At 51.1% G+C, this 13,047-nt stretch overlaps 1 protein-coding gene across 3 annotated transcripts; it reads left to right on the top strand.

Moving 5' to 3' along the window:
- FANCG (Fanconi anemia complementation group G) lies at positions 54 to 12,038 on the top strand. Of its 3 annotated transcripts, XM_021379528.1 has the most exons (14): positions 54 to 722; positions 844 to 931; positions 2,656 to 2,787; positions 3,412 to 3,605; positions 4,607 to 4,760; positions 6,459 to 6,589; positions 7,079 to 7,225; positions 8,041 to 8,201; positions 8,452 to 8,518; positions 8,931 to 9,268; positions 9,425 to 9,480; positions 9,988 to 10,125; positions 10,997 to 11,129; positions 11,475 to 12,038. In XM_021379528.1, exons 1-14 carry the CDS (start codon positions 633 to 635, stop codon positions 11,590 to 11,592), a joined length of 1,947 nt encoding a protein of 648 aa, XP_021235203.1. In that variant the 5' UTR covers positions 54 to 632; the 3' UTR covers positions 11,593 to 12,038. The 3 variants fall into 3 exon arrangements, with proteins under 3 accessions (XP_021235203.1, XP_021235204.1, XP_021235205.1); XM_021379529.1 differs by having other exon boundaries at positions 54 to 2,499; XM_021379530.1 differs by lacking the exons at positions 9,988 to 10,125; positions 10,997 to 11,129; positions 11,475 to 12,038 and adding an exon at positions 9,682 to 9,981.

Genomic DNA, 13,047 nt, shown 5'->3' with positions numbered 1-13,047 from the left:
CTATGTGCTCTCCCCTTCAGACTGTCACCGCAGCTGGCTGCTTCCCTCCTAGAGATGAAGCACGCAGATGGGAGCAGCAGCGTGCTGCCCTTTCCTTCCCTCCCTACCACCCACCACCTCCCCAGGCCCCATGTCCCTCCCTGAGCGATCTGGGCTGGATGACCTTGGGAAAGAGGCAGGCTTAAAGCAGACTGTCATTCCCGCAGGTGGTCTGGTCTCTTGGTGGCACAACTGAACAGCACTGAGCTCTGGTTTCGGGGTGGAAACTTGCAAAGCAGTGCTACTCAGAGACATTCCAGCTAGGCCAGGCTCTGAGCTGTGGCTGAGCTGCAGGTAACTGCTAATTGGAGGAGAGTTGGACTAGATGACCTTTAAAGGTCCCTTCCAGCTCGAACGATTCTGTGTCCGGACGGGGAAGCCCAGGACGCAGCTGTCAGCGGCCCGTATCGCCAGCCGCGTCGCGCCGCGGGTTGGGCCCCCTCGGACGCCGTCGTCACCTGCACTCTGCGCGCTCAGCCGTTGCCATGGCGGCCGCCCCCTCCCGACCAATGGCTGCGAGGGGAACGCGGGCGGCGGCCAATGAGAGGAGGGCGTGAAGGCGGGAGGAGAGCGGCGCGCGGGAGGCGGCGGCCATGAAGCGGCTGCGGTGCGCGGAGACCCCGGAGCCGGGCTGCCTGCAGGCATGGGCGGCCGAGTGCGAGGCCCTGGCCGGGCGATGGCGGGTGCGGCACTCCCCTCATCCCAGTCTCCCTCGCCAGGGCTGCTTCGCGCAGCCCCGGTACCGGTTGTCCCCGGAAGGCTGGGCCCCGGTGTGAGGCCGGCGGGTGAGTGTGTCCCTTGCAGGCAGCGCGGGGCTCGGCGCACGGAGGAGCGGCGGCGGTGGCGCGGCAGCTGCGAGGCGCCTTCGGGGAGCTGCTGCTGCGGATGCGGGGTGAGTGGCGGCCCTGCTCCCACCTCCTGCCCGCTGCAGACCCAGAGCCGGAGTGTGCAGGGCACTGGCGTTCCTAGGCTGCTTCCCTGGGAATCCCGCTGCCTGGGAGAAGCTGAAGGGGGGAGGGTGATGCGTTCCCTACTGCCTTGAAGCTGAACTTAATCCTTGATCAAAGGGATTAAGGCCCAGCCCCGGCTTTTGATCTCGCCGGGGAGTGCAACCGAATTTAGGTATGTCTGGAAAATAAGAGGCAGCTTCTCCTTGGAAAGGAGGGGCTGCAGGAGAAAGGCTGCTTGTCATCGTGCTGTGCTGAGGAGCAGAGGAGGAGCTGAGGCTGTTCAGCCTGGGGAAGAGAAGGCTCCAGGGAGACCTGAGTCAGTATCTGACAGGGGGCTGTAAGAAAGGAGACAGACTTTAGCAGGGTCTGTTGTGATAGGACAAGGAGAAATGATTTCAAAGTAAAAGGGAGAAGACTTAGATTGGTTATAAGGAAGAAGATTTTTACAGTGAGAGTGGTGAGGGGCTGGAGCAGGCTGCCCAGAGAGGTGGTGGATGCCTCATCCCTGGAGATGTTCAAAGTCAGGCTGGAGGGTGATGGAGCTGTGGTGTTAGGAAGTGGTGTTCCTTTCTTCCTCACGAGACGTACTGGGCAACTTGACAAACAAGCGTGCTCTCAGAGTTCAGGTTCTGCATTTAAACAGTTAAGACATACATATGCAGTATACTGGCATACATACTCATTCTTTTCCAAGAACTTATTAATATATGCTAATATCCTTCTGGGCATGCGCGATTGCATTTGGGGTGGTTGTACACCCACTTACTTTATCCCCATTTTTCCACCATCAGCTTAATCACCGAGACTTTTGGCTGACCTTTAGCTGTTTTTCTCCAATTTGGCAAATTTCTATTGCTTGTTAGACCATAACGAGCAACTTCGAAAACAATGTACATGAAATCCAAGGGAAACGTCCTCGCACCTGGTAAAATGCTAAGATAAGTAGTCTATTATGACTCCAGTACTTCTTGTGAAGGAGAATCAAGAGAAAACAAGGCTGTTCGCAGACCAAGCAAAGTTGAAATGGAAAGTTTTAGAATTGGCACTCATTGATTCCTTTTGCTAAACTCTAGTATATTGGTCCTTACACTAACATACTGATCCCTATTGCTAAGCAAAACAGTCTATAATATACTGATCCATACAGCTAAACAAACTGGCCTCTATCAGGTGTTCCTGTTCACTGTAGGAGAATTGGACTAGGTGACCTTTAAGGGTCCCTTCCAACTCAGATGATTCTATGATTCCTTGCTGCAAGTGGGCTATAGAGAGAACCTGACGAGAGAGCAATCCTTTTAGGAAGATCTATGGAGCTGAGCAACTAGATTGCCCTGTGGTGGCACCTGGGAAGAGACAGTGCAGGAGATCTGTTCAAGATATTAGATCAGTACCGGAAGGGGACAGGTTCTTGGTGATCTGTTGGAAGTGCTGGAAGATCTCTGGCCTGGAATGCTGCAGCATTTGGATACCAGAGGAACAGATGGCTGAATCATTGCTGGCACCTGGAGAGGTGGGTGGCATCTACTGTCACTAGTTTGTGCAGTCCTCAAGCTGTAGAGTCTCACCACAACAACAAAATATTTGACAGGTAACTTCAGTTGTCACAAAGCATGGGTTTTCCAAGCCATGAAAAGGAAGATCAGTTTCTTGTTGGGTTTGATTACAGGCTTGCCACCTGCGCTCCCCACGATGCCTCTGGAGCTTACTGTCCTCTACAACTCCCTGCTCTTTGTCATGGGAACGTCAGACTGTGCCATCAAAGGAGAAGCAGAAGGAATACGCCAGGGGCTCCTCAGGGGTAAGGATAACTATCTCTGTGCTTTAGTGATGTACCATGACTGCCCAGAAGAGAAGGATCTGTGAACAAGGAAGACTGGCTCTGCCAGGAATGGAGGAGGTAGAGTGGCATGTGGGTGATGTGCAGCTGTCTTACCTGCAGCAAAAGGGAGAATTTTAAGAGAACTGAGAGTTTTCACTACATAAGATGCTACTTCTCTAGCAAAGTTTTAGTGACATTAGCAAACTAGTGTTTTTATTATGGTATAGTAGGTTCAAAGAAAACGTACTGAAAAAGGCTTCAAATTGGAGAGAATCTGCAGTGTTAGCACATGCTTGCTCTTGGACAAATGACCTCAGGAAGGCTCGGTAAAGCTGGAGCCATGGCTCTGATCTGTGTAGTGTCTCTTTTGTGTGAAGCCATTAGCTACACTGACAGACTTTGCTTCCTGTACTACTTCTGTAGCCTGGGCAAGCCTTGTTCAGTCCATTCCATCCCTCACTGCCAAGGAGACCACGCTTGTGTCAGCCTTTCTCTCCCTACTGGGAAGGTGTCTGTTACAGAGTACTGACCTATTGTCTCATGGCTGCTTTTTGGTGGGTTACTTTGGTTTGGTTTTGATTTCTGGCTTATCTTTTTTTCCAGTTCTGCAGGCTTGTGGAACCTCTGGGCAGGACCTTAGCACAGAAGAGCTGTGGCAGAAGGTGCTGCAGGAAGTAACTGCTGAGGAACTACGGGCACCTTTGCATCGACTGGGGGCCTTGCAAGCAGCATGGTGGCTGGCAGCTAGCTGCCTGCAAAGCATCACTGACCTCTTCCGGCTCCTAAGCAGTGCTGAGGTATCTGAACATAAACGCATGCTGAGCAGCTCCTGCACTGCTGTGTGCCAGAGTGTGTGCCTGTTGTGCCACCCCTACAGCTCTGAAGTGCGAATTAGCCATCTGTTAGCCTTGGGGGTTTCTTAAGCAGGTTACCCCTCGTCTCCTGCAACTCCTGTAGCCTGCTTCACTCTGCAGCTGGCACTTGAAGCTTTTTTGGGCAAGTCGCGTCATTTGCAGCCAAGGCATCTGTGGGTGGGCATTAGCCAGTTTGTGTGCTCTGCCTCAAAGGGAGGTGTTTGACTTGTTTGCTACTGCCAGGAGCCCTTCTTAGCCTGTGCTTGTGTTTAGCTTTCTTGCTGTCACTGTGAGTTTCCAAGTCATCAGTGTGTGCTGTACCTATATTTGTTCAGACCAAAATAAATACCTGCCAGTTTGCTAAAGGATGCAGAGCTGACATAAATATTGTGTTTGTCATAAAGCCTACTCTGCATATGTTTCCTTAGCATTTGCAGATCTGAAACAGTTTTTCCCAGTCATTGTGACAAATCCTCTCCCTAGCATCCCAGTTTACTCAAACAGCCCCAAGTGTGTTAATGGGTCCCAGAGGTCCTGGACCTTGCAGCACCAGGCAGGTGACAGAGGCTGCAGGTGGACTTGCAGTCTCTACAGAGCAAGCTGTGAGTACTGAGGCAAAGAAGAACCCCTCTCGCTGATAAAGAGGGCCAGGTTATGGGAGGAGTCCCTGCCTTTTCGGATGCCCTCAGACAGCACTCAGACCTGCCTTGCTGGGAGACCCTCAGGCTACACCTCATGCTGATGTGGAGAGGTGCTGCCCAGGGACAGGCAGGAATCACAGTGGTGAGTGGATTGTAGTTGAAGTGAGGGGATGGAAGGACCTTGCTCCCCCACACAGAACACTGGGAAGGGTTTGTTGGGTGTTCTGTTCCCCTGTGCCCTGGGGTCTGTTTTTCCTAGCTCTCCTCAGCATTCCCTGCCTTCTCTCCTATGTGTGTTCACAGGACCCAGGGAGAGCTCCCTGCAGTGGAGAGAAAAACGAGCTCCTCACCCTTCTCAAGGCATGGAGAGCACCTGCTGAGGAGGCTTCCATTTCCCTTGTACAGAGCACTGAGGACTTGAAGGAGACCCTGTGCACTGCAGCTGCCTTCTTGCAAGGTTTGCGTGGAGGAGGTGGTCACCCTGCCACTCCCTCCCCTGCTCACTTGTCCCAGCACACCCTCCTCCCACTCACCTGCTGCTGTTGTTTTGATTGCTCTTCCTAAGCATGCCAGGCCTTTGGCTTTTCTTTTCTCTTCCTTTAGAAAAGAGCCTGGACTCAGTCTTTGGGTCTCAGCTTTGCTATTCGATATCCAAAGTGTTTCTTTGATTTTTCTCCCAGCTAAGACTCTCTCCAGACTGTCTTGTGGCTTAGGTTGGTGTCTGGGATCCACAATGACCTTGTATAAAATGGAAGGCTGGCAAGGGGCTTTCTTTTGTTTGTGTTTGGGTGCCTGACTTTTTGTGAGTATATTGTTCCTTCTGGATTACAGTGATGTGGAGACATGCAAAGCTATTGTGCAACCTTGTCGTGTAGTATTTCAGCAGATAATTATATGATTTTATAGGGCAGAATTTATAGAATGGTTTGGGTTGGAAAGAACCTTAAAGATTATCCAGTTCCAATCTCCCTGCTGTAGGCAGGGACACCTTCCACCAGGTTGTCTAAAGCTCCATCCACCTGGCTTTGAACGCTCCAGGGCTCCTCTGGGCAACATGTTCCTGTGCCTCACCACCCTCTGAGTAAAGAATTTCCTCTTAATGTCTAATTTACATCAACCCTCCTTTAGTTTGAAGCCATTAGCCCTTTTCCTATCGCTATGATCTGGGAGAAGTATCCTTCTCCATCCTTCCTGCAGTCCTCCTTTAGGTACTGGAAGGCTGCAATGAGACTTCTCCAGGCTGAACAATCCCAGCTCTGTCAGTCTTCGCCGTAGGAGGGGTGCCTCAGCTCTCTGATCATCCTTGTGGCCTCCTCTGAACCTGTTCCATCAGGTCTACATCCTTCTTGTGCTGGGGGCCCCAGACCTGGGTGCAGTACTGCAGATGCACTCAGTCCCACTGTCCAAGTCACCGACAATGATGTTAAATAGCACTGCTCCCGGTACAGACCTCTGAGAACTGCCTTTTGTCACTGGTTTCCATCTGGACATTGAGCCATTGGCTGCAACTCTTTGAGTGCCTCCATCCAGCCAATTCCTTATCCTCTGAGTAGTCCATTCATCAATCCATGTATCCAATTAAGACACAAGAGTGTTGTGCAGGGCAGTGTCAAATGGTTTGCACAAGTCCAAGTAGATTAATCTCATCTGACTGCTGCATTCTGTCCTAGCTGTGCTTTTTGTTGCTGATGTGGTACTTTTGTGCAAGTAGAGAGAGCAGGAGATGCTGACCACTGACTTCTCAACAGCCTCTAGGGTGGTAACAGTGCTTCCAGCAGGAAGGTGGTAGATGTGAATGTGTCATAGGCAGGCATATTTGTATATTGACTTGGAAGCAGCTGTTATTTCTTCTAGATGTTTCCATAGAGCATCTTGTTCTTTTACAACATTGTTACACAAAAGGTGGCAGCTTGGCATGATCTTGCCATGCACTGCTGGCAATTGAGTGGTTCAGGTAGATCTCTATGGCAGTTGGATGGAAAGGGCACACTGGATATAGCACAGCTGGACCCATGGGATTGCTTCCTTTGTAGGAGGCTGTGGGAACAGATCTGTAAGCAAGGGATGAATGAGGAGAGTGTTTACACATGCTTGCTTAAGTAAAGGGCTGAATGGGAAGGAGAGCTGTAAAGCTGAGATATTGGATCTGTCCTAGGGCTGCAAGAGCTGGAGGCTGGGAACCTCCCCACCACCCTTTGCCTCCTCCAGGAGGCTGCAGGAGGATTCTGCTCCAAGAGGGTCCTGGCGCAGATCTACGTCTGCCTTGGCTGCTGTGCTCAGCAAATGGTAATGGCCAAACCTCACCTCCCCCGTCAGGGGGAAAGGAGAAACAGCCCAGAGCAGGGTGGGGAAACTCAGGCTAATGTCCACACTGCCTCTGCGTGGTCCTAGCCTGCTACAAGAAGACAAGGTTTCAAGCATAATTTACTCTTGTTACTCCAGCCTCTTTGGCAGCTGCAAAATAGAGGCAAGGCTTTTGTCTGAGTGTGAAAGATTGACGTGGAAAGATAAACTCAGAAAAACAGTTCCAGAGAGGGAGTCTGTAGTGCTGTGTACCAATGGTATGAGTGTACTGCGTAGTAGGGATGGGATGAGTTCTGTGGGGGAGCTTGGGAGTACAGGGGGGGTTTGGTGATTTGCTGGGCTAACAGTGTGATAGATAAGCATAGGCAGGGTACTGCCTTTGCTTAGAGGGGATCATTGAAGAAGCAAAGCAGAATGGTAAAGATATCAATAAGATGTCCTTGCAGCATACACCTCTTCCCACCTCCCTAGGGCAAGCCTCAGACAGCACTTCAGCACCTGAAGCGGGCCCTCCAAGTGGACTTCCAGTGCCATCCTGCCCTGTCCTATGCAGCAGCGGTGTACCAGGAGCTGGGGGAGACAGATGCGGAGCTGCAGGTCCTAACTCTACTCTATGAGGTTTGTCTGCTTCCTATAGTTCTGCTGGCTATTTTTTTTTTTTTTTTTTTTTTTGCTTCGCAGAGCCTGCATGGACCTTCAAGCATGCTTCTGCTTTCTGAGGGGCTCTCTAAAATAGAAATCCAGTACCTTCAGCAACTGCTTCTCTGGATTCATCTGTGGGCAGGAAGGAGCCTAGCTTGGTCAGGAATTCCTGCTTTGGCACCCAGCCGTTGGATGTGACAAGACCTTTGAGTCCTAGTTCAGATTTTCAGTGGCTTGGGAGAAGAGGTTATTTTCTAGTGTCAGAGAGTATTAGTCTCTTAATTGTCTAGTAAAGAGGCCTTACAAGGCAGATTGTAGCTGTGAGGTGTACATTAGTCAGTCATAGCAACCTTGATCTGCCAGGGAGGAGCAGGTCACAGCTGTAAACACTGAGCTGGCTCTTCAGCTGTTTGAAATGCATCACATATAACCACAGCTGTGGAGAGCGATCTCTCATTACTAATGGCCCAAGATCTAGTCTAACCAGGTCTGTGGCTGCAATGGGAGATGCTGTTCCAGACAACTCAGAGCAGAACTTTAAGCTAAAACTTGGGGCACAGTGTACTCTGGGTACAGAGTGGAGAGCACAAATCTGCCTCTCTTTGATCTTGGCTTGCTCTTCGTTTTCCTGAAAGTGGCTATGCTGTAGTGAGTGAGAATGTTGTGCAGATGTGATGCGTTACTTCTACTTGTCTGGGTACATCTGCAGATGCAAGAAATAAAAAGTGATTGCAGCTGCTTGGGACTTGACTACGGTTGTGCTAACCATGTATTTTGTTCCTGTTTCGCAGGCTCTGGAAAAAAACCCTCCATCAGCTACTTCCTCTAGTCCATACATTCTAATCCGAACAGATCTCCTTGTCAACACACCAATATTAGCTTCTGTTCTTCGGCATCGCCATCCCTCTGAAGTGAAGTACCTGCTGGCACAAAGGTGTCTCCGGGATGGGAGGTAACAGCTGCCTCTAGTCTGCTTGCAACATACTACTTGTTTGGGATCTGTGGGTTTTTTTTTTGTGCGTGTGTTCCTGGAAGTCATCCAGTTCAGTACTGCTGTTGAAGGTCTGCTAAAGTTGTAGGTATTGTAACTAGAGCAAGTACAGTGCAGGGAGCACCTGCAGGCTGGCAGTTCAGGTTCAGCCTGGCTGCTGGCACTTCTTGGGCTCATCCTGCTCTTTCCAACACTTGTCCTGCTTCTGCAGGGTGGCTGATGCCGTGGAACATTACCTGGATTTTCTGGCTCTGCTTCAGGAGGGGCTACAGCAACAGGCAGGTATCTTGGTGATTCAGTAGATGAAGCCTTGGCCCAGACTTCACAGCTTGACTCCAGGCTTCAGTGTCCAGTCTGAGATATGGAGGAAATGAACTAGGGTTTGGCACCTCTGATCTGTCTGTCTTTGGATTTATGCCAGAGACTGCTTCCCACTGCTGTCTGGAGAAACAGCTCCCTCTTGTAGGGAGCAGCTTTTGGCCTGGCTCTGGCTGCCCTTTGCTTTAGGAGTAGGGCTTTATCTTCTTGACTGCTGAGCTGTTGCTGCTTGACATCTTCTGCTTCCTGCAGCAGGCTCCAGTGGCTGTGGGGATGGGTCTAAGATCTGCTGGGCAGTGGCTCTGGGTTCCCAGTAAGCATGGTCCTTCTGCTTGGCTATGTCTTAGCACTGCCATCACTTTTGCTCACCAGGTACCCCTAGATGGTCGTTCACCTCTGCCTAGGATCCCTGAGGTGTTCCTGGAAGCAGCATGTGCCTTGGAGCAGGATGGGAGGCATCAGGATTCATTAACAGTGTGTGAAGAGGTCATCAGCAGGACATCTAACCTGATCCCACAGATAGTACAAGTTGAGGACAAGCTGGAGCAGCCAAAGTGTGCATCACTGGGGACTGGGCTGGCCTGTGGGCTCCTGTCACAGAAGAGAGAGAGTCTGTGCTGCCTCACGTGGAGAGCAGCTGCGTACCTGCATCAGGGCTGGGTGTGGACTAAGCTGGGCAAGAGCAAGGAGGCCATAACGCAGTTCAGCAGGTAACAAAGTCATGCTGTGAGAAGCAGCCTCTCCCGCAGGCTGTAATGCCTGGTGTGAGCATCGCACAGATCAGCATGGGGGCTGGTGTGACAGCTTAATGCTGACTTTCTAGCCCAGGCATGGCACTGAAATTCCTCTGTCCTACCATTTTGCAGGTGCCTCAACGAGCTCTTGCGATTTCAGCCTTGTGGGCACGGTGTTGAACCAGCAGGTAGGCACTGTGTGGGACCTGTGTGTGGCTGTCTGCAACTGTATGCTTGGCAGTGGCAGGTTAAAGGGGAAGGCTGCATCCTCAGTGCCAGCTTGGCAGGAGGTGTTTGTTGCAGTGTGCTGAGCTCTGTGCCAAACTGAAGGGACTGGCTGGTTTCACTGGAGCAGGATTTGGCCTTGGCTCTGCTTTCTTCTCTCATAGGTGACAATTAAATGGACTGTGAACTGGAAAGCTTCTCAGTACTGGATTTCAGGGGAAATATTTGTATGAGTTTTGCAGATGAGCAGGCAAAGGCAAAGCTGCTGCCGAGGTTACTGTTACGCTGTAGGCATGTAACATACACAGCTCTTGGTGTTCTTTGCGCTTACCCTCTGCTTCCTTCCAGCCTTTCCTGGCCTGGCAGCAGTCCTGGCTCTGCCACTGTTTGTGCAGCAGGGGAGCTGGAAGATGAGCAGCCCAAGCAGATCTCACCTGTTTTTACCACTAACCTGCATCTTTCTGTGACAGACAAACTCCTGCCAGAAGTGAAGGTCCTTCAGAAGATCAGGTTGCTTTCTCTGATTGGGCGAGGTATGCAGTTTTTGGAACAGGAGAAGCACAAGGAAGCCTTGCTGGATTTCCAGCATGGCTTGCAGATCTCACCAGGTAAGAGGCTCATTTTGATGAGGAACAGAATTTTCACTTTTTTTTTCCTGTATGGCTTTAATGACTTCAGCAAAAAGATGTCATAATTTAGGTCGTGCTTATTCAAATGTCAAGGGCTACTAGCAGTGTTACATATTTGAGGTGCTCCTCTGGAGCTTGGTGAGCTCTCTGCTAGAGAAGTAGACCACAACTATTGCTTGATGAATGCATCAGAACCCTGATCATGACTAGCGCCCTAAGGCCGCCTGAAAGTTTTCAGTTCTTCCTTCCCACTCCCAGTACAGCCAGCTTTCTCCCAGAGAAGGTCTGCTTTTCTAGAACAAAATAGCTGGATAGCTGGAGTCTTGCTTCATCCAAGGAAGGTGCCTGTCTACACCTGGCAGCCCAGAGGCTAAGTTTGGAGGCCCCTCAGAGAGAAGGGTGTAGAGCAGAGTGCTGTGAGTGCTCTGGGGTGACCTCTGCAAGCCTCTGCTGCTCAGCGTTCCAACAGTGCTGAGATGCTGTAGGGGTCTGAGTCTTAACAGCATCTGCCAGAACTGGTGGTCCCAGTCCTGACCAAGGTTCCTTCCCAGCCAGTGCTGTGCACGGGAGCTGCAGATGCGTTTGCAAGGAAAACCCCAACCCATGTCCAAACAGAGGAGTGGCTGGCTGTGCTGCAGGACTGATGCTGTCTGTCTTGGCTTCCATCTTGGCTGCCAGCCCGAGGGTTAATTAAAGCCTGTGACATAGCCAGGGAAGTCTCCTCCCCTGTTACACCAGCTGTCCTCATGTTCAGCTCCTGCATCTGGCATCTAAGCTTCTTTCAGAACACTGCACAGTACAGGGGGCCTGCTCTTTCCCTGCTAAGGTCTGAATCCCTCGTGTCTTGTAGATGACCCAGCTGCTGCCTTCTACCTGGTGCAAGTGCTGTGGAAAATGAACCGAAAACAAGAGGCTGCTGATTACTGGCAGAAGTACTTGGAGAGCCCTGCTGGGGAAGATGGGCAGCAGGAAGGGCAGGCAAGGTGTGTAGTGGGGCATGTGGGATGTCAAGAGGCCACAGACAAGAGCTCCAGCAGTGCAGTCTGTGTTCTAAACTATGTGAACAGTTTAACTCAGCTCCTCCTAGCCTGCACCTGCATCTTGAGTGAATCTGAGGAGCTTTCCCCTGATGTGTACTCTGAGATGCTCTACAAAAGAGCAGATACAGAGCTAAAGCCTAGTTCTGTGATGGCAAAATGGGAGAGTAAAGGCTGGGGTCAGAACTGGGGGCTTTGTGCAGTGCAGGAGGAGTGGACTTCCTTGTATAGTAAGACTGTGGTGAGGGAATGCCACAGATCTTATGGCTGCAACACTCCCTTCTCTTTCAGGCCCTTCCCTTTGTACCTCGACTCATGTCTGAAGCAGGCAACCTTCCCACAGAATGAATTTCTTGCTAGGAGCATACGGGATTACCTCAGGACCACAAGGCAGGATTCCTCAAGGTAGTTCAGTCAGTCTACTCATTGCTACCTGATGAAGTTTCACTGCACCAGGGTGGCATGAGGCCCTTAAGGACTTCTCCAAGACTCAAAGTGACTTTTGGATGAAGGTGGATTCCCAAAAGACCGAAACAGAATAGACTTCCTTTTCTAAGGAAAGCCTCAGACCTATTTAGTTTATGTAAGCTTTTCTGGGACTTCTTTCCTCAAGCAGTTCAGAGTGAACTTTTGCAGTGAAGATCATGGCCTTGACACTGCTGGAGCAGCTGTGAGTCTGAAGAATATACCCTGGGAGCGTGGGAGATGGAGTGGAGATAGCCTCGTTCTTTTGAAGTTAACATCAGCTGTGCTGCTGTGCCCGGCTGAAGCCAGCACTGTGCTCCCTGCTGCAAGGAGCAGATGGCAGAGATGGACATTCTTATAAAATAAAGGTTTGTCAGATGCCCTGTCCTACCTGTGCTTTGTATGTTTCCTTTTTTACTCAGTCGCTACAGTTTGGAGCCTAGAAATGTGATTGAAGCTCAAGTACGTGGCTCTGAGCTCTGACCTCCTGAGGTGCACAAGCCAGCAAAAGCAGTTGAGACCCACGGGTGCGCATCTCTGGGGGTCATGGCTGCCAGTGCTGCATGGCTCTCATGAGTACTTTATAAAAGCAAGCAGGGATGAAGTAGCTCAGTGCTGTGATTCATGGGTCAGGAAGGCCCCACAGCTGTGCTTTTTCAAGTCTCATCTCCTAAAAGAAGGAAGAAATGAGTGGGAGCAGCTATCACCCTCCAACATGAAGAGGCGTCAACAAATAGGTCAGTGCTGCTCAGGAAAGCATTTGGCCTTGAGCCAGAAAAGGCAGAAGGGTGGTGGGCCTGAACGAGCACGTTGCTGGGAAAGGTTCAATTCAGCAGTCTGCTTCCTCAGACCCACCTCACTCCTTTGGGTCTAAAAAAAGAGGGAAGGAGACAGGAGGCCTGAGTTAGGTACAAGCTGGCTCCTTGGAAAAAGAGTACTAGATAATTAACTTGTTCATAAACATCTAGAGGAAAACAAGGGAGGGGCTGCCAGCAGGGCTGCTCTCCCGGCCTCTGACGCAACCATGGGGCCACACTGGGCCTCCTGCTGTGCTGCTGGTACCCCTGGGAGGGAATGGGGAGCACAGGAGCCAAAATGCAGGAAGGCCTGGAAGGCGGTGGGGTGCATGGAGGTGGTTGGTGAGCAGTGCCTCTCAAAGAGGCCACAACTCTTGGAGTTAAATCGTCCAGAACTGCCCCCAAATCCCTTATATTTGTGAGAACAACAACAAAAAAAATCACCTCAGGTCCCCGTTCGGCCAAGTGCAGGAGGCCCAACCTCCCGCGCCCTTCCCTCCCCGGCGTGACGACGGACCCCGAACGTCTGCACGCTCTCGCCCACGCACACAGCGCCCGGCACAGCCCGAGCACGCTCACCGCACCAGAGACGCTCTCCAAGT

This window comes from Numida meleagris, chromosome Z, assembly GCF_002078875.1.
Source record: "Numida meleagris isolate 19003 breed g44 Domestic line chromosome Z, NumMel1.0, whole genome shotgun sequence".
Classification (NCBI taxonomy): domain Eukaryota; kingdom Metazoa; phylum Chordata; class Aves; order Galliformes; family Numididae; genus Numida; species Numida meleagris.
The sequence above is the reverse complement of the archived record's forward strand: the minus strand, read 5'-3'. Positions and strand labels throughout refer to the sequence as shown.

Bases quoted from the DNA above. Each gene is read 5' to 3' on its own strand.
- FANCG (XM_021379528.1), top strand. From the start codon at position 633: ATGAAGCGGCTGCGGTGCGCGGAGACCCCGGAGCCGGGCTGCCTGCAG. The intron at 2,788-3,411 runs GTAAGGATAACT...CTTTTTTTCCAG, and splicing joins ACGCCAGGGGCTCCTCAGGG to TTCTGCAGGCTTGTGGAACC. The intron at 8,202-8,451 runs GTAACAGCTGCC...CTGCTTCTGCAG, and splicing joins AGGTGTCTCCGGGATGGGAG to GGTGGCTGATGCCGTGGAAC.